The sequence below is a fragment of the Haliotis cracherodii genome, unplaced genomic scaffold, assembly GCF_022045235.1.
Source record: "Haliotis cracherodii isolate W230 unplaced genomic scaffold, xgHalCrac1.p SCAF_5, whole genome shotgun sequence".
In the NCBI taxonomy this organism is placed as follows: domain Eukaryota; kingdom Metazoa; phylum Mollusca; class Gastropoda; order Lepetellida; family Haliotidae; genus Haliotis; species Haliotis cracherodii.
Genome location: NW_027266308.1, coordinates 27,728,285 through 27,749,697, shown reverse-complemented (window position 1 = coordinate 27,749,697; position 21,413 = coordinate 27,728,285). Strand labels below are relative to the sequence as shown.

General features: G+C 41.4%; 1 protein-coding gene across 1 annotated transcript; it reads right to left on the bottom strand.

Moving 5' to 3' along the window:
* Positions 1-790: 790 nt before the first annotated feature.
* Positions 791-19,934, bottom strand: LOC139443007 (S1 RNA-binding domain-containing protein 1-like). The gene is made up of 17 exons (XM_071223932.1): positions 19,718-19,934; positions 17,860-17,977; positions 16,587-16,722; positions 15,128-15,224; positions 14,035-14,191; positions 12,693-12,898; positions 11,923-12,080; positions 10,648-10,744; positions 9,854-9,961; positions 9,102-9,193; positions 6,804-6,886; positions 5,598-5,704; positions 4,082-4,258; positions 3,439-3,609; positions 3,011-3,096; positions 2,291-2,389; positions 791-1,443 (listed from the first exon to the last, which is right to left on the bottom strand). The coding sequence occupies exons 1-17, from the start codon at positions 19,930-19,932 to the stop codon at positions 1,166-1,168; spliced, it is 2,385 nt and encodes a 794-aa protein (XP_071080033.1). The 5' UTR covers positions 19,933-19,934; the 3' UTR covers positions 791-1,165.
* Between the last annotated feature and the right edge of the window lie 1,479 nt (positions 19,935-21,413).

Here is a 21,413-nt window from a genome sequence, read left to right as displayed (position 1 = left end):
TAGGTTGCTGAAGACCTATTCTAACCTGGATCTTCACGGGTGTGTTGACAAGGCATAACAAGGCTTTTAACTGTATCTAAAGAAAACACAATTTTATGTCATATCTGGTGATTTCACCTTACAAACGTGTACAATATGTCAAGGGAATGCTTGTATATATTGAAAGAAAAGCTTTGTTTATTTCGAAATCAACATTTCACACACTGTAACATTTTTTTACGGATCTTCTTTTTGTATGCCTCAACATATGGTGTTCAAAAGTAGGTCAACAAATAAGTACAGCCTTGTTAACTGAGCTGTGGCGACCGACGAGTCGTGCCGAGATTGTCTTGTGAGAGTAAATTTGTGCTGGAAGTACATGTTTGGGACTGGAAATTGACAACCGTAACTTCGACTCATCAGAGGTTAAATAATGATGAACAAAGAAGGAATATGCAGGGACCAAGCTTTTACTTCAAGACAAACGTTAATTCGACATATCAATGATTGACACAACAGTGTTTGACTACATAATAAAGACAGAACAGAATTTTGCAGTTTTTTCAAATAACAATTTTTCTTATCTTGTGAACTGATAAAGATGACTTGTCCACTTGTACCTGTAACTTCATCAGACAGGTGAGAATAACCTGTCATTGGACCAGACAAGCCAATTGTCATTGTATATTCATTATTGTATCCACTTGTAGTGGATCGGTGGATTGTGATTCTTTACTTTTCAATGCAAGTATTGATCACAATTGCACACAAAGTGAAAATGATTGATTCTTACCTTAAATGTATTCTTTAATATATGTTACACCAAACACTAATTACTAGTGAAAATGAGAAGTGAAAATGAGCACTGAAAATGTATATATTATTGTCGATTGCACTTACTCACTCACTAATGATTCGACCCGTGAAGATCCTGGTCTTCAGCAACCCATGCTTGCTGGTCAGGGTCGCCAACTTGGTTGATGCATGTCATCATATCCCAATCGCTCTTGATGGCAATCACTGGTTTGTCTGGTCCAGACTCAATTACTTACAGACCACCGTCATATAGCTGTAATATTGCTGAGTGCGGCGTTAAACAACAACAAAACAAACAAACAAACAAACAAACACTTGGTAATGATTTGTACCTCTTCATGTATCAATCAAAGACAACATAAATATCACATCACTTCTTGGTAAAACCCAGTAGTTTCAAGCCAAGTCTCTTCTTCTGGAGGTCGACATTGATGACTTCCACATTCACGTTATCTCCAAGCTGCACACCCTGTCTCCCCTCCAGGCCCTGTCTCATCTGACTTGTGTGGATCAGTCCATTATGACCCACCCCTACATCAACAAATGCCCCGAAATGAGTCACATTTGTCACTCTGCCTGTCAGTGTTTGTTTAGCTTTAAGGTCCTCCATTGCAATCACACCCTTCTTGAATAGCGGTTTATCGTATTCTGGAACAGAATGAAGATACACGTCTACCTTGGTCAATTATTCCTCACACTTCTACATGTCATTACAGGTAAACTGTTTTAAAAAATCAGGAAAGCAAACCTGGCACTTACTCCATATTCTAGAACCAAACTAAGGACACCAGGTTAGACATGAACTAAAAACAAGAGTTTGGCTACTTATAACTATGTAAGTTTTGGAGTTCTGCTCTGGAAACGAGTACTACCCTCATTTTCAGTTAAGTCCGACTTGTCATGAAAATAAAATAAAAACATATCTTCAAAAAACAAATTATCAACAACAACAAAAGTTTCAAAAAGAAATATTTTACGGTATGGGAGTTCTGCTCTGGAATTGGAAAACAACTTGTTTTCATCATGAAAAATCATGAAAACAAATTAAAAACGTAAAAATCCCAAATCATCAAAAGGCACCAGTTCCGAAATAGACAGATCTATATAAAAGGCAGCAAACCTCTAAAGGAATAATTAGCAAATTCAATCAGCCGGGCCACTTCTGAGAAATATTCCTCAAGACATTAATACAGGTACCATGCATACTCATTAGGCGTCTGGACTAACAATCTCTTCATATAGCATCAAATAACATGGGAGACTCAGAACAGGCATGGAGCCCCATAAGAATGACGGTGGACAAGACCAGTAGATCATGGTTGATAAACTTGATATATGTAAATTCTATGAATAAGGAAAACAATTTATCAGTAATTGCCTAAACAATGATAACATACAGGCACACTGTTGCAAATAGGAAATTTCTATTTATGTGAAGTTTATCTTTGAATTGGTGTTGTTTGCTAGTGTCAAGTTGGGAGTGTTTCACACTTACCGTCGCGGATGTCGTAGGTCAGTGACTGACTGAGAGCATCAGTGATGAGGGTGATGGTGGGAGCTCCTGTGTTGTACGTCCTGGCTAGCTCCTCAACACCTGGCAATACAAACATTAAACACCAACCTTGGACAGACAGAGCCTTGCACTACTTATTCACTCGGGACAGGTAATACTTAATGCAAAGTTTCAAGCAGGTAAAGCTAGACATTTCTCCTCATCATTTAAAGAAAGTAAATGAAGTGAGTTGGATTTAACGCTGAACAGTATTCCAGTTATGTCAGGTTAATGTGGGAGGCAAGCATGAAGTGATGCAGGTCTCCGACGTTTACCACTTTGGTGAAACCCACAAGCAAAGGTATGGTGCTGACAAACCTAGAAACATAATCAGGGCGAACTGGGATTTGGATCCTCAATCAGAGGTTTCGGGTGTGCCCAAAGGACACAACTCCAGGACCACCTTTGTCTCTAATTTGAAGGAAAATCAATCGAAATGTCCCAAAAACAACCAAATATCACTGGAGCCAGTCTGTTGTTCTGATGACAACAGTATCAGTTTGTGACATCATAAACAATAAATGACATATCACACTGTAATTAATGATGCAGTAAGACATGATATTACTTCAGTTGGACAATCAAAACCGACCAATCATTTTGAGATTCACATGATCCATGAACACATGATTATTGGAAATATATCTAAAGAGCTACCCTCACCTTTGTGTTTGCTGAATCGTCTAATTTCCTCACAAAACTCCTCCTGCCCAACATTCTTGGGATCAACTCCAGTATCTGTCATAAGTCTGAAACAGTCCCGACATTACATAACCCTCCTTGATCATCCCGGATATTATATAACACCACACTCAGCAATATTCCACTTGAATGACGTCCGCACATAAAAAATTGTGTCTGGACCAGAATATCCAGTGGACGATATTGTGAGCAATGATTCACTCTGTTTGGGTACAGTGACTCGCAACGAATCAAGTCTCCAGGTCTGACCACCAATCCATTTGGTCACCTCTTACAACCAGCATAGGTTCTTGGGACCTATTCTAACCATTAAACACCACAGGTTAAGTATATAAGTAAAGCTAATGTGACCTCATGTATAATGTGTTGTGGATATATCACCGACTTACCTTGTTGCTATGTGATAGGACTCAGGATGGATGGATGTCATATCTAGTGGATTGGGGGTACAGTCTATTTCTGATTTCTTCTTTTTGGCAGACACTTTGGTTGAGCCAGCTTTCCTCTTTCTCCCTTTGCCTGATGGGCCTGGTGCTTCGACTGCAGCATCCTCGTCTTGCCTGGATATTATACGTCGTATCAAGTAATGGTGTATAAATCCTATATCATGCATACCTGTTGTACTCCCACTTCTTACCTTAAGGTGTGTAACCAGAATTGTTAGTTACTTGTTTTCCATTGAAATTGGAAAAAATCTCCCTAATAATGATATTTAAGGTTCTTAATGTTCTCAGTTAAATCCCCCACCCTACAGCCCAGACTTAGCCCCCAGTGACTATATCCTGTTCCGGCAAATGAAACCTGCCTTACATGGAAGACGCTTCCAGGATGAAGAGGACATAAAGGCTGCCACAGAGGCGTGGTTTGAGGACCAATCTGCGGATTCTATAAAAGTGGTATTAAAAGCTTAAAGGACAAATGGAATAGGTGTATTGAGGTGAATGGAGATTATATTGAAAATTAAAATGCAAAAGATATTCTGCATCTTGGTCTTATATTGAAGTTGCAAAACATATTGAACGCCCCTCGTACCTCTCCCCCTGCATACTGAAGTCATGCAGCACTCGGATGAAGCCAGCGCACTGCTCGTACCCCTTCTGACCCAGCCCCTTGATGCCCAGCAGCTGTTCCCGACTGGCAAACGCCCCATTCTTCTCCCGCCACTCCAGGATCTTCTTTGCCTTGGTTGCATTCAGCCCTGCAATCCTCCTGAAACACACACACATATACCTGTGTTACATGGCGTGTGTCACTGTCTGGTGCTTGTGCTGAGGTCCCAACAACTCCCATTGAAGTGACATCATGGGAAAATAGTATCCAGTCTGGAGAAGTGACAACTGAGTGAGTGAGTGAGTGTGTGAGTGAGTGCATAGGCAGATCTAGAGGGCAGATCCAGGGGGTCCTGACCCCTTCCTTTTGAAAGAGGATTTTGATATTTTGGATCCCTCCATTTTTAAAATGCTGGATCTGCTCTTGGAGTGAATGTCGTTTTCCACCTGATTTACACTGTAAATATAAGTCTGGGCCAGGCAGACCAGTGATAGACATCATACACTCCAAAGGGAAAAATTACCCTCAAGACAAAAAGTGAGCAGGGCTCACTAATAACCTGACTTTGACTCCTACATATTTCTAAGTTCAAAACATCAGAAAAGCAATATTTTCTTAGAAAATCCACTTATTGAAATCAAACTTTGCGCTGCACCTCTCTCCTTTTATCGGGTTATATAGAAACTGTACCCCCAATTGGAAAAGAAGGAATGAAATATTTTCTAAGTTATAGGTAGCACAAATGTTGAAGTAAAAAAAATATCAAAACATGAAAAACATATTTTTTTCAGAAAATACACATATCAAAATTAAACTTTGCACTTCTTCTATTAGAAAATGGTTCCCTTTGAAAAGAATCCATGCAGTAGTTTTCCAGTTACAGGTCACACAAAAAATGTCCTCGGGAGGAGTGAGTGAGTGAGTGAGTGAGTGAGTTGTGTTTAACACCGCTTTTAACAGTATTCCGGTCATATCACGGCGTGTCAGCTTAATGTGGGAGGAAAGCCCGAAGTGATGCAGGTCTCAGACATTTACCACTTCGGTGAAACCCACGAGCACGGGTATGGTGCTGACAAACCTAGAAACATAATCGGGGCAAACTAGGATTCCAACCCACAATCATAGGTTTCTGGCGTGCCCAAGGGACACAACTCTGCACAACGAATTGCGGTGCCTTAGATGACTGGGCCACCTGGGCCCCACTCCTCGGAAGGACGGATGGACAGAATTCCTTGGTATACCAACATACCCCCGTCCTTTGAGGTCAGAGGTTATAACCGGGGGATAATAATCAACTGAAAACACTGCATGAAGATGAACTGTCCATCTGACTGTCAAGCAGAACAAGAACTGATGAGAGTAACAGATTTCGAAGATACAGAAGTTAGTGTCCATGCAGATAATGATGTGTATCATCATCCATCAATCATCAATATCCATGGACAAGTCTGTTGTGAGGTTGATACCTGGTGTAATGGCAATGAAGGTACACACTGACCTGAGCAGACACTCGCTGCCGGTGTTGATGTCCACGCCGACGAAGCTGACACACTCCTCCACCACTGAATCTAGAGCTGTCTTCAACTTGCTCTCTGCGATGTCATGCTGCGGACCACATCATGCAAAGTATGTTGTTTTACATGCCAGAATCTCCCACATTACAATTACAAAGGAAGAAGATGGTGCTCTAACACAAGGAGATGGTTTCTGTTGCAGAATTCAATGAACATTAAATTGCAGCAAAGTCCCTCTGACTTTTTTGTCACAGGCCTAAGGATAAGATGTTAAGTGTGCCCATGGGTAGTGTCTACATAGCCTACAGATGAGAACATTCATATGAGCAGGTACATGTACATAGCTCACCTGATACATCCCAGAGCCTGCAGATGAGGTGGACATAGCTCACCTGATACATCCCAGAGCCTACAGATGAGCTGGACATAGCTCACCTGATAAATCCCAAAGCCTGCAGATGAAGTGGACATAGCTCATCTGATACATCCCAGAGCCTGCAGATGAGGGGGACATAGCTCACCTGATACATCCCAGAGCCTACAGATAAGGTGCACATTTACCACACAGACAAGTGTACATAGCTCACCTGATACATCCCAGAGCCTATAGATGAGGTGGACATAGCTCACCTGATACATGCCAGAGCCTACAGATGAGCTGGACATAGCTCACCTGATACATCCCAAAGCTTGCAGATGAGGTGGACATAGCTCATCTGATACATCCCAGAGCCTGCAGATGAGGTGGACATAGCTCACCTGATACATCCCAGATCCTACAGATAAGGTGTACATTTACCACACAGACAAGTGTACATAGCTCACCTGATACATCCCAGAGCCTATAGATGAGGTGGACATAGCTCACCTGATACATCCCAGAGCCTACAGATGAGGTGGACATAGCTCACCTGATACATCCCAGAGCCTACAGATGAGGCGGACATTAACCTCACAGAGAAGTGTACATAGCTCACCTGATACATCCCAGAGCCTACAGATGAGGTGGACACAGCTCACCTGATACATCCCAGAGCCTACAGATGAGGTTGACATTAACCACACAGAGAAGTGTACATAGCTCACCTGATACATCCCATAACCTGCAGATGAGGTGGACAAAGCTCACAGATACATCCCAGAGACTATAGATGAGGAATACATTTACCAGGTAAGTGTAAAAAGCTCACCTGATACATGCCCACACCAATATGTTTGGGTTCAATTTTGACCAACTCTGCCAGGGGATCTTGCAGTCGTCTTGCTATGGAAACTGGAAACAAGAAACCCAAAGTGTCAGTTATTCAGTATACAACCACATGTAAAGCACTGCTATGAGTGAGTGAGTATGGTTTTACACTGCTTTTAGCAACTTTCCAGCAATATCACTGAGAGGGACACCAGAAATGGGCTTCACACATTGTACCCATGTAGGAATCAAACCTGGGTCTTCGGCGTCATGAGCGAACGCTTTAACCACTAGGCTACCTGACCGTTCCAGCACTCCTATGTATTTGTAAGATCAGTTGTACAGCCTACACCTGTCAGGGGGATGCTCTCACCTGGGGCATGTTTCCCAGCTATGGCAGATCTTACTTTGACCTTGAGACAAATCCTAATGGATAATAGAGAAAATACATTTGTATAAATATCAGCTAATTCTATAAAAGGAACTGATGCTTCGTACTGTAATGAAAAAAAAAAAATGAAGCCCATGACAAAAGAATTTCTCTCTCAAATTAGACTAATTTGCCACCGCCTAAAGATCTGCCATAGATTCCTACATATACAGAAGATGATCCATAACATTGACAAATGGGGTTCCATATAACACCCAAGTGACTTGGCAGAGAGCCAGTAAACATCTACAGTCCGTTTGGCTCAAAATGAGAACGATGAATTGCAAAATAGCTCAAAATCGGGTATTATGGCAGAAATCAACAGTCTTGATACTCTCAATTGATGTTTATTGTCCGTTATTCCTTGACAATAATAAGTGAAAAGCTCATTCGTTTGGATCTGTTAACATGCTTTTCCTTTGAACGTTAGCGTTGAATGAACAGTGTTGAGGTTCAAGAAAATCTGTGTTTTGCAATAGTTCGTGACACGTTTCTCCAACATGGAGATCTTTCAAACTGAAATAGTTTATTAAATGTCAGTATGGAAGATGGCAATGAATACCTTATACCCAACAATATCTGCTGTTTGTTCTTTTTATTCCCATCACTGGAAGAACTTGTTTAAGAAACTATCATGTTGTTATATACACAAAATTTAACACGATCAAACCTTACTACAGGTGAGGTAACGTGAAAAGGGGTTCAACACTGCGTCCAACATTATTGCACTTACATAACAACGTGCATGCACGTGTGTGTGGCTGCTTGTACTAGTCCAGACTAGTGCAGATTTTATAGTACTAGCCAACTAAGATATCATGCCACAGTTTAACATGAAAACCGCACTCAGACACAATATACTGACTCCGAGCTGACCAGTTCTTGTTTTATCCCCTGAGTGCTGAGCGCCAGACAGGGTAACAACACATACCATCTTTTAACGTCATTTGGCATGATGAGACCGGGGATCAAACCCCACGCCTTGCTCTCTCCAAGCAGACGCTATACCACTACCTCACATACCCCCGTTAATTCCGCTGGTCAACAACAAATAGTAAATAGTTTGTTAATTAATGAAATATTACATATTTCTAACTGATTTTAACTTCAATGTTTTAAAAACTAAGATTGAGTCCCAGTGACAATTGACCCCCCCCCCCCCCACCAAATCTCTCAAGTTACCGGTGTTCACTACGAGGAAGTAGATCACCATGAACACTTTTGAATAAAAATTTGATTGAGGAGTTACATAAGAAGAATTATCAAAAGGACCAAAAAAAATTAATATAAAAACACATAAAAAATGGAACAATATCATATAAGAAAATCAATAAATTAATAATTTCCATCTAGCCTTAACAGATATGGTAAAGAATTCATAAATTCAAACTATCACAAAGCACAGATACTTATGATGATCTACATGTGTGGAAACAATTTTTGAAAATATATTAGCTATACAAAACCAGTCATCAAAATTTCTAAATTACATCATGTTTCCATGAAAACAGCAAAAGAGAAAACTTTCAGAATCTTATAAAAGATAAAAAACAATCATAGCTGTAAATGTAGCAAGTTTGTAGGATACTTAATATTGTAAACATGGATGGTACAAAAACTACCCAAAATTTATGTTTCACCATGATTCCATGGCACAAGTACTCATTGTGGTAAATGTGTGTAGCAAGTTTGGTGAAGCTAGAGTGCATGGTTAAAAAGTTATGGGCCGTACAAAAGCTCGGACGGAAGGACCGACGGAAAGACGAACGAACGGAACGCTATATACCCGGATTTACTTCGTAAACAGGGGTATAATAATAATGTTATTATATGATGAATATAAATCTGCATCCAGGACAGGGGACACACCTGCTCCTCTAAGAGTTGGGTCGAGGTCAGGTAACTCTCGCTGGGCCTCATCTGACACGCTGTAGATGGATGCTCCACTCTCGTCTACGATGCTGGGATGAAACAACAAAACTCCATCAGAAATCTAATGTCTGCAGTAAATGAGTGAGAGAAAGAGTTTACATGTAGCATCTCATCTATATCATGGCAGCAAGTGATGTGATGTGGTACATGTTGTTTGTTACCGTGATAATTTAATTTAATGGTAACACAATGTAGGTGCATCACTCTGGCAGTGTGGGTTCGAATCCCGGATGGGACTCAACCCAAATAATTACTAGAATCTGTATTTTACAAAGAAAGTGTTATCCCAAATTTAACATTTGTTACATTTGACCACTTTCTAAATGGCATTGTGTGTTCATAGCTTTCGGCATGGGAGCTGTGCCAATTTCACACTTGTCAGAGGGGTACACAAAGTATGTTATCTAGACTACCAGTTGTCAGATTTCATTTTTGTTGAATCCTCGGTGGCTGAATGGGTTAGATTGCTGACTTTGTGAGCTAGCAATGAGGTGCCCCACTCTGACAGTGTGTGTCCGAATCCCAGATGGGGCTCAACCCCCAAAAGTACTAGAATCTGTGCTTTGCATGGCCAAAGAGGTTAACCCCGTCAGCAAGCTGACAAGGAATGAATGTCAACAGTGGGATGAGTCCGAGCCCTTCTACATCTACATCGTTGGAAGGGGAAGATGCCCGTAGTATACACCCACCAGTACATGACCTGCATCTCCCCGAACGCCTTCTCCTGGATGAGGCCAGCGACATACTGCTCCGTCTGTCGACATGCCACACCATTCCCGATTGCTATCATCTCACACCTGCAATGTGATGTAAATACACCTCAAGAGGAGTGTCTACTGTTTAGGTACACCTAAGAAAGAGTGATTCGCATCACAATATCAGTAGCAAACCTGCATATTTGACTTAATATCATGCACAACATTGATACATCAACATCTGAAATGGATTTAAATATATATACATGAACAGATATCTTTCCCTGAAGGAATTCCAAATATGGTTGCCATGACAGACATATGTTGAATCAGAGAGGAGAACCAGAAACAAATTTAACTCCTTCACACTGGATCGACAAACAAAATACTAAATATATCTTTATGGACTTTACAGGGGGCACGGGTGGCCCAGTCGTCTATGGCGCCGCGATTCGCTGTGCAGAGTTGCGTCCGTGGACACGCCAGAAACCTATGATTGTGGGTTCGAATCCCAGTTCACCCCGATTATGATTCTAGGTTTGTCAGCTCCATACCCGTGCTCGTGGGTTTCACCGAAGTGGTAAACGTCTGAGACCGGCATCACTTCGGGATTTCCTCCCAAGCTGACACGCCATGTTATAATTGGAATACTGTTAAAAGCGGTGTTAAACCCAACTCATTCACTCACTCACTTATGGACTTTACTTCTGAAACTCACTGCTGTGACTTTGCAAGAGCTCATGTGGTAAACAGAATGGTACATATCTCCTCCCTATGGACAAAGTTACCTGAATGTTTTAACGATGTTGACCAGCTTCTGTTTCTCAGCAGCCTTGTTAGACTTGTAGTCCAGGAAGTAGAACACCTGAGTTGTCTGTATTCCTCCTGCAGTGCAAGATGGGGGTGCAGCCATCACATAGTCATCAACTGGGTCAGTGCATTCTAGGGCTTGGGCAATACATACAGTCATGATTTGATACCTTCCATGATAATGGGGTCACGATTTGATATAAATCATAATAGTGGCGACACAATAAGAAACGTATCATAATAGTGGGGTCACGATAAAAGTTGTATCATGATAGTGATGTCCCAGTAAGATACGTATCATAATAATTGGGTCACGATAAAAGTTGTTTCATGATAGTGAGGTCCCAGTAAGATACGTATCATAATAGTGGGGTCATGATAAAAGATGTTTCATGATAGTGAGGTCCCAGTAAAATACGTATCACAATAGTTGGGTCACGATAAAAGTTGTATCATGATAGTGAGGTCCCAGTAAGATACGTATCATAATAGTGGGGTCATGATAAAAGTTGTTTCATGATAGTGAGGTCCCAGTAAGATACGTATCATAATAGTTGGGTCACGATAAAAGTTGTTTCATGATAGTGAGGTCCCAGTAAGATACGTATCATAATAGTGGGGTCATGATAAAAGATGTTTCATGATAGTGTTAGTGACAGTCACACCACAAAACAACACCCAAATTCTGATTTTTAAAATCAGTATATATCACACCCACACCCACACCCACACCCACACCCACACTCACACCCACAAACACACACACACACACACACACACACACACACACTTAAAATAATATCTACACATGTTTGCAGAAAAGAAAACACAACTACGAGCGAGCTTTCATTAAAAAAATTAAACTTCGGACGCCAACAAACTATTCACACTTACCAAAAGGGCAACTCATCTGGACTAAAGTTGTTTTCTAGTATCAATAGTTTTTGGATGTTTTGGTTTGTTGTTGTAAAACAGTCAGGAACACATGAATGGGTTCACACAAGGGTAGATTTAAAACATTACACATTGTATGATAAGTGAACTCAAAAAACACTTGGAAAGGTTTGTAAAATATTCTAAGAATAAGTAAACAAATACAATTTCATGTGAACTGATAGATAAAAAAAAGAGTGACACAGCTGTCCATAAAGACTTTAAGGATATTATGTTCGATATTTCTAACAACTGGGTAATTCTTTTTAGTACACAAGAATAAACAAATCAATGTCATTGTTGAAAATTGGTCCACCCACCTGTAGGGGAGACAACTGCTGTCTTGCAGCCATTCTTGAACCCGGGGTCAATCCCAAAGACTGTCTTTCCCCTGACAGGTGGAGTCAGAAGTAATCGCTTCAGGTTCGAGGCAAACACAAGGATGGAGTCTTTCTCTGCTGTCTTTGTCAACTCAGACCTGGTGACAGAGAGACTCTCACTGAATGTATATTCACCATCACCCTTGTACAACGCTGTGAGTCTAATGAGGCTCCGCATCATGACATCTTAGAAGCCTCCAGTAAGGACACCAATAATCAACCTGAGACACTTTTCAAAGTGGTCAAGTGGTAAATACATATATATTTGGAATAACACTTTCTTAGTAAAGTACAGATTCTCGTACTTTTTTGGGTTGAGTCCCGTCCAGGATTCGAACCCACACTGCGAGAATGAGGCACCTAATCGCCAGCAGACAAAGTCAGCGATCTCACCCACTCAGCCACTGAGGCTTCCACTAAGAGTAGCCTAGCTGGAACTTGCTGCTTTAATAGAATATTATTATTCCGCCCTTGAGTTTTCAAGTTTTACGGAACAAAGACAAAGCAATTATGCCCTTTGCTTCCATAAGGGGAACAACAGATACAAGTCTCATTGAAATCAAATCAATGACTGACTGGATAAGATATGCTTGACATGGTCAATCCACACATATTGTAATTATTGGACATGTTGGAAGCAAACATTTGCATGAAGCTGGATTCCAGTCTTTAACTCAAGTTGAATATGTTGTGAGTATAGAGGGCGCCACCTGATATGTCTGCAGGTCTGCGGCAGGATGAGTCTGTTGACAGCGTCAGCGATGCTGGTCGACATCAGCGTCTTCACACTTGGAGGTGACCAGTGCTTCACAAACTTGTGAGTGTAGCTGCCTATAAGTCGATTCTTCACATAATCCGGGATAGTCACACGCACAGTGAGGATCTTCTTGTCTTCACCCCGATTTAATGCAAGCACCTGCAACACAATATCTTGACTATACAAGAGACCGAAGAACATCTGGGATAGAATAGGTCTTCAGCAACCCATGCTTGCCGTAAAAGGCGACTATGCTTGTCGTAAGGGGGTGACTATGCTTGTCGTAAGAGGCGACAACGGGATCGGGTGGTCAGACTAGCTGACTTGGTTGATGCATGTCATTGTATCCCAACTGCATGGATTGATGCTCGTGATGTCATTCACTGGATTGTCTGTTCAAGATTATTTCCAGACCGCCATCACATACCTGGAATATTTCTGAGTGTGGCGTTAAAACCAAATAAACAAACAAACTAAACCAGAAGGCAATTTCAGAGATGTAATCAATCTGCTCTGGAAACCTAGAGGTCATTACATTCTAATGTCTTTCACCCAGTTTGCCATTACATCGCAGCAAGAACATGTAGAAGCCAATGAATTAATATGTTCTACTATAGGTCAATGACATTCCTTCCAATAAACAAAGATCGGAGGACATCCCATTACAGCTCACACCAGAAGGACCTTTCATCCGACCAATCAGGGAGCAGCATTCCAGATCGGGAAAGTGACAGTCTGAATGTGTCATTTGATCATGCAACCTTTAATGGGTGAACATGGGGTACTCAGAACGAGTTATGAGCTGTAGGACTGACTCCGCAAAAAGCATTGTCTGTCTCTTGCTTTAATGGGATGCACATTCAGAATAGACTCTCCATTGCCCGTGGAAAGTACAGCGATACTATCTCGGCCTTCAATTAGACTTCCAGAATTTTCCTTTGTTCAGTCTTCAAATTTTGAATCAAGAACTTTGTCAAAATATTTTTCAAATCATGGCCTGAAATGGAAGTCGCCAGTTTAAAACAGGTGACATAAAGCTGAGAAAGCTTCTTTCTGATTGGCTAATGTCGACTTCTTGTTAGTCATTTCATTGGTCGGTCAAAGTCCACTAAAGGCCGTTCTGACGTGACCAGTAATGGGCTGTCCTCGCATAAAGATCGGATTTGAATGAGATCATGTTATATGTACAGCCAAATGTGAATGGCGATGCAACTTGCTGACTCGGCACTAAATAATCAATACAGAAATTATGATGCAAAACCTAACTCACAGTACAGTACAATACTATGACATACTTGGTGACTCTTGATATATTTGACAGGGCAGGAAAAGTCAAAGTATTGCTCGAACTTGTGGCTGTCGTCTGGGGCTCGAGCTTTTGTCTCCTCAGCATCCTTTTTGGTGCTTGTCTTACTTCTGCTGCTCTCCAGCTTCACATTGGAGGTCTCACACCTGCCACAAACAGCTACACATTGGAGGTCTCACACCTGCACACAACAGCTACACATTGGAGGTCTCACACCTGCACACAACAGCTACACATTGGAAGTCTCGCACCTGCACACAACAGCTACACATTGGAGGTCTCACACCTGCACACAACAGCTACACATTAGAGGTCTCACACCTGCACACAACAGCTACACATTGGAGGTCTCACAGCTACACATTGGAGGTCTCACAGCTACACATTGGAGGTCTCACACCTGCACACAACAGCTACACATTAGAGGTCTCACACCTGCACACAACAGCTACACATTGGAGGTCTCACACCTGCACACAACAGCTACACATTAGAGGTCTCACACCTACTTCAACACTACACATTGGAGGTCTCACACCTGCACACAACAGCTACACATTAGAGGTCTCACACCTGCACACAACAGCTACACATTAGAGGTCTCACACCTGCACACAACAGCTACACATTGGAGGTCTCACACCTGCACACAACAGCTACACATTGGAGGTCTCGCACCTGAATATTTAGTAGATCCTCATTTGTAATGTAGGAAACAGTGGTATATGTTTTTGGTTAGATTATGTAGTATGGGGTTGGTGTTACCATGGTTACTTTACTAACAGGGTGAAAAGTGCCCTTATCCATAGCATCCAAAAGAACAATAACGATATTAGTAATACAAATACTGAAATCTGTAAACTACAAGGTAAATTTTTTAGCATATTCATGAGATTGTAAGGCTTCATGAAACACGACATTCCTCTGTTTGGAACACCCATTTGGACATAATACGTTCATTTTAAAGAGGCATTGTAAAACTTTCAATATGAGATGCTACAGTCTCGATGTGTGAAGCACATTACAATAGTAAAACAAGTTTTCACTGTAAAGCTACATCTCTGTGAGGGGAGACAACTCACAATCGTTTGACTTCATCCATGGCCTCTTTGTCCTTTGAGATGATGTCCGCCAGGATGTGTTGGATGCCGGTCTCTATGTCATGTGGCTTAGCCAAACCTGAAATATATGCCACGAGTTTAAACACATGCATTAAGATGTACCAACATAGGGATAGTATACCAGTCAATGATTGCCACTTGTATATATACACTGTCACTGTTTCACACAGGGCGTTGATTGCAACATCTAGGCTATTGTCTTGTTTGTTGTTTAACACTGCACTCAGCAATATTCCAGCTATATGACAGCGGTCAGTAAATAATCAAGTCTCGACCAGACAATCCAGTGATTGATATCATGAGCATCGATCTACTCAATTGGGATACAATGACATGCTTTAACCAAGTCAGCGAGCCTGACCACCTGACAAGCATAGTCGCCTCTTACGACAAGCACAGTCGTCTCTTACGACAAGCACATACGTCTCTTACAACAAGCACAGTTGCCTCTTACGACAAGCACAGTCGCCTCTTACGACAAGCACAGTCGCCTCTTACGACAAGCACAGTCGCCTCTTACAACAAGCATAGTTGCCTCTTACGACAAGCACAGTCGTCTCTTCAACAAGCAGTCATCTCTTACAACAAGTACAGTTGCCTCTTACGACAAGCACAGTCGTCTCTTACGACAAGCACATACGTCTCTTACAACAAGCACAGTTGCCTCTTACGACAAGCACAGTCGCCTCTTACGACAAGCTCAGTCGCCTCTTACGACAAGCACAGTCGCCTCTTACAACAAGCATAGTTGCCTCTTACGACAAGCACAGTCGTCTCTTCAACAAGCACAGTCATCTCTTAAAACAAGCACAGTTGCCTCTTACGACAAGCAGTCGCCTCTTACAACAAGCACAGTCGCCTCTTACGACAAGCACAGTCGCCTCTTACAACAAGCATAGTTGCCTCTTACGACAAGCACAGTCGTCTCTTCAACAAGCACAGTCATCTCTTACAACAAGTACAGTTGCCTCTTACGACAAGCAGTCGCCTCTTACAACAAGCACAGTCGCCTCTTACGACAAGCACAGTCGCCTCTTACAACAAGCACAGTAGCCGCTTACAACAAGCACAGTCGCCACTTACAACAAGCACAGTAGCCTCTTACGACAATCATGGTTTGCTGGAGCCCAATTCCAACCTGGATCTTTAGCACACACTGAAAATGGGTAACAGGCCTTGGAGCACAGACTTCAGTAAATAATTTCTTACTGTTGTTTTGTCCCCCTTGTCAGTCTTAGGCTGAGCAGATCCCCAGTACATGTCATTGTATCCCAATTGCGTAGATTGATGCTCATGATGCCGATCACTGGATTGTCTGGTCAAGATTCAATTATTTACAGACTGCCGTCATATAGCTGGAGTGCGGCGTTAAACAACAGTCAAACAAACAAAAGTTTCAATCCAGAGAATAACCTCTCACCTTTTTCACCTTGCCTGACGAGCTTCTCCAGTTCAACATACTTTCCGTCTAGAATCTGTAACGCTGGTTCCTCCAGGCCAAGTTTGCGAGCTCTCTCTGCAAGACTCCCCTTGTGTCCTGGCTTATAGGGGGCGTACTGAGGGGGGAGAGCAGTAACGTTATACAGGGCTCCAGACAATTTTTTGAGTCATTTAGTATTTACTCACAAGTTATCATTCACATTGGGGTATTGACAGTTTCTTAGGGTAGTCAATATATATTCACTCCCTTGGAGTTATTTTCATTCCAGTCTATTGGGTATTTTTAAACCGAGTAGACATTTTCATAAAATGTTGTTTCAGGTGACTCATAATTTCTGTCCGTCCGTGTGCTTGCCCCAAGTGTGTAACAAGTTGCATAAACTCAAAATAGAGAAATACATGCCAAATTCACAAGAAGCAAGATGTAACGCCATTTTTATGCATGATCCGTATCAGAAGAGTTCAAGTATGTGAGATGCCTGCATTTCATCAATAGACAAAGATCTGTGAATGAATACAGGTACGGAAGTTGAAAAGGATAATTAGTGTTGTTATTACTATTGTTTTTAATGTTTCATGAATATTTGTATTCATGCAACTCAAAATAATTGGGGAATGATGATTTATTTGCATATTTTACAGAAATATGCAGCTTAGAGCTCTGAGCATAGCTGTGCAACATCACCAAACCATCAATTACATCTAGCTATGTTCTCTGCAGACAACCTAGATCATGCGCAGTCTGTATATTCTGGATCTGTTCCCACTTTAAGAGTACTGCAAATTGCAATGTCATAAATATTCTAAATGACTTTTCATACACAAAAATATTTTTGTTCAAAGTAGTACTTGGACGATACATTGATGCATCAGTGGTATCGATCACAGTCTCACACTAAGTAAAAAGTATTCTTACCTTCAATGTATTCTTAAGTAAATGTTACAATAAACACTAATTACTAGTGAAAATGAGTAGTGAAAATGTAAATATTTTCATCCATTGCGCCTTACTTGTCACTACCAGTAAATCCTTGGTATGCCAGGTATTTGGCCATCCTGTCTATGAAAAAGATGGCTTATGCACCACAGTTAAAAGCACATGCAAGTATCGTGGTATGTATCGGATTGTGAGCAAGGTATCATGATACGTATCGGATGGAACAGTTGGTGTATCGTCCCAGCCCTAGCTCAAAGACATATAATTCTTCCGTTTGACAAGAATGATGCGTGTCAGTTATATTGTCGCTTCGTACCAGGTGTTCTACTTCAGTGAGAGAGGTGGATCTTTTCAATGCAGCGGCCAGAGTTCGGTTCATCTTACCCGCAGACTCAATGCTGTTGTACACAGACGACATCTTGGACATAACATTCCTGGAATAAAACACAGTGCATTATTCTGTGATATTGAAATTTTTGTTGGAATAACTACCCCTTACAGACTTTTATAGCGTAATCACTGAATCAAAAAGGAGTGAGTTGGGTGCAACACATCTGGACCCACTTGCACAAAACCATCTAGCGCTAAGATCATCTTAAGCCTATGTTGAAGTATGGGAGTTATGAAAATCTTAGTGCTAAGATTGCTTTGTGCACATGGGCCCTGAACAGTATTTCAGTTACATCGCTGCATTCAAGTTTAACGTGGGAAGGAAGCCCAAAGTGATGCAGGTCTCAGACGTTTTAAAATTGGTGAAATCAGTGAGCACAAGTATGATGCTAACAAACCAAAAATCATAATTAGGGAATATTTGGGATTCCAACAAAGATCCTAGCCTTCTGACACTCTTAAGGGATGCAACTCTGAGTACTGGGAGTAGAGGACTGGGCCACCCATGCTCCAAAATCATGGGGGACTGTGGGGCTGGGATGGGTAACTTGGGTACAGTTTGTACCTATCTCTTGAGACCTACTGTGGATACCCAGGTAGGGTCGGGTAATCGGGTTATCGGGTAATCGGGGGGTGGGTACCCGGGTAGTAAATCTGGACTCGTCCCAGCACTAGGGGACTGCAATACAATTTGTACATATACTGTGTGTTTAAGAGTAACTGATAAATGTACAGGAATTCAGTTGAGATGTGTGAAGAATTTAAATGACAAGGGGGTTTGGGACACTGACACCACAAGACATGTTCCTCCTTTTCAAGTAACTTTTAAAGAGCCCCACTGACTTTCAGGTCACCATTTTCACTGATAAGAGGTCACCTGTCCACATGTTTTTAAAGTAATCTGAAACTCTTAGAGTTATTCTGATGGACACAGATTATGAGATTACAGTAAACTCTGGTTACAACAAACTCAAAGCGACCAATCATTTTAGTATGTTATAACCATAGTTCGTTGTAAGCATTTCGACTGTCAGACATCTTGGATCAGGTCACGTGATCGAATCATGTTACTTGACAAAAAAACAAAAGTGTGCACTGTATTAGGGCTGGGACGAGTCCAAATTTACTACCTGGGTACCCTACCCCCCCATTACCCGACCCTACCTGGGTACCCACTGCAAGTCTCAAGAGTTGGGAACAAAATGTCTGATTGGTAATTGTTTCACTGCAGCCCTGGCTGAAACTATTTAGATACATGTATCAAACAATCAGATCATGCGTTCACTGTTCACAATTTGACTGAAGTTTTATCTTTACTCAAACAATTACAAGTCAAAAGGAATGTGTGCATCGTCAGAAAGAAATGCAAACATTAGCGACTTGTCGTGTAACCACTGAGCTATAGTGAGTCTTTGTCATTAAACAATGTATCATGTGACTAACCGAGGGTCCGGGTAGTACTGTGGGTACCCGGGTCCTACTCAGGACCCACCAGACCCGAGTACCCGAGTTACCTGTCCCAGCCCTACAATGTATGTGTACCATGTTCATTAACTTAACGTCAATGTTTAAAGCCTTCCGCTTGCAAGGTGTGTCCGCCATCACACTTTTATCAATGGTATACATTGTTAAGCTATATCATGCAATATATTCTGACTTGAAAAAAATCAAACGCAACATTGTTTAGCTTCTGTCATTCCCAAAGAATACAATTCTATCTTCCTTGTGATCAGAATAGGAGCTTTGTTACAATCATTATATCAATGTGCCTCAAATATCCTCACTTGAGATCATCGAGAAGGCTGCTGACTTCTCGTAGTTTCTCGGCCTCCATACTTCCTGTTCTCTCTTTACGATATCTGGCAATGAAGGGTATGGTGGCTCCCTCTTCCATCATCTCGATCAAACTGCGAGCAATGTCTTGTGATGTGTCGACTGTATCGGCAATCACATCTTCTATCCGCCAACTTGGCTCAATCTGTTTCCCTTTGGGAGGCATGTCTGTGACAATCTAGAAAACAAATGATATCGTCAACAGGTCGACGGGGGTGGGGTAGCCAAGTGGTTAAAGCGTTTGCTCTTCACGCCGAAGACCCAGGTTCGCTTCCCCACATGGGTACATTGTGTGAAGCCCATTTCAGGTGTCCCCCGCCATGATATTGCTGGAATATTGCTAAAAGCAGCACAAAACCATACTCATTAGGCCGACAATCATATTCATTATATGTTCCAGCCTCAGATCAAATGGCAATTTAAATTGCATTTAATAGGAGATCCAGAAGTAGGTATCATTTTAGAAATCTATATTGGCAAGAAAACATATGTTATGATGGTGATAGCACTTAAAAGTTCAGATTTTGTACCTGATAAATGATTGCACATGCCTACCATTAGAACCAACATTTTTTTTTTTCAGATGAACTCATAATTTTACATTTTTTAAGAACGTTTTAATTTGTGTTGGGTCTTCTGTGCAATAATTTAGATTACACCATGGACGCTAAATATCGTATTAAGTGTCCATGATTACACAGAGACCTACCGATACACCTGATATATATATAAGGTCTCTGGTTTACCGGTGAAAACACACAGTGGAAACAATTCGTTCACGACATTGGAATTGATCTTGGCCTAATAGTTATTTATAAAACATAACTAAAATAGATTCTCCGATGCTAATGCTGACACGTGATATCATTCACAAACTTACAGGGGTACCGGTCTCTGAATCAAAACTGTTCTTGGATACCGAACTGCTTGTGAATGTTTTGCCGCAGTCCGCTACCAAATAGGAACCGTGCGCTAGAAATCCCACATTCACTGTTATATAACGCACTGCATTTATCGTTACTCTAACTAGTAGCGGTGTAGTCGAGACGAGAATCTGTATCATAACTGACTCCGTCACCCCTATCACCATCTGTGACCACTGAGCACAAAGGTTAATGGAGATATTGATTTTACAGCAGCTTCCACCACTAATAATCATAACTCCCTACATCGACAATGCTCCATACTGTGTTGATGCTGTCGTCACAGTGATGTATGAAGTGCATCTTCATCTTCACTAGAAACCAAATTGTAAATGGCGACACTGACGTGACTGATGTTTGGAGTATTATAACACAAACCTACCTGCTTGTCCAAACGAAGCTGTAATTCGCGCAGGCAGAGTGCGATCCGGGAAATAAAATCTGTTTGGTAGCTGTGTTTTGATACCGCGACCGGATTTCCCACGTAAAATAGATTGTGAAATAGAGTTACCCGCCCTTGAACAATCTCCACCACAATAATTATTGTCCAGGGCGGCTCGGACGAATTTGCAATCCCAACAAATTTGGATCATTTCGTTCAAATAACCATCCACTCGTACAGTTCCAAGCATTAGATCTTTCAAACAATAACTCTTATTCTGAATTATTCTTAACTTCAGTCCCTTGGTATATTTTTTATCCATGTTGACAATGACTTCATATC

Excerpts from the sequence above, each read along its gene's own strand:
- LOC139443007 (XM_071223932.1), bottom strand. The coding sequence starts at position 19,932 with ATGCCTCCCAAAGGGAAACAGATTGAGCCAAGTTGGCGGATAGAAGAT. Across the intron at positions 10,745-11,922 it reads AGCAGTTGTCTCCCCTACAG|GAGGAATACAGACAACTCAG; the intron begins GTGGGTGGACCA and ends CTTGCACTGCAG. Across the intron at positions 3,097-3,438 it reads TCCTATCACATAGCAACAAG|ACTTATGACAGATACTGGAG; the intron begins GTAAGTCGGTGA and ends GGACTGTTTCAG.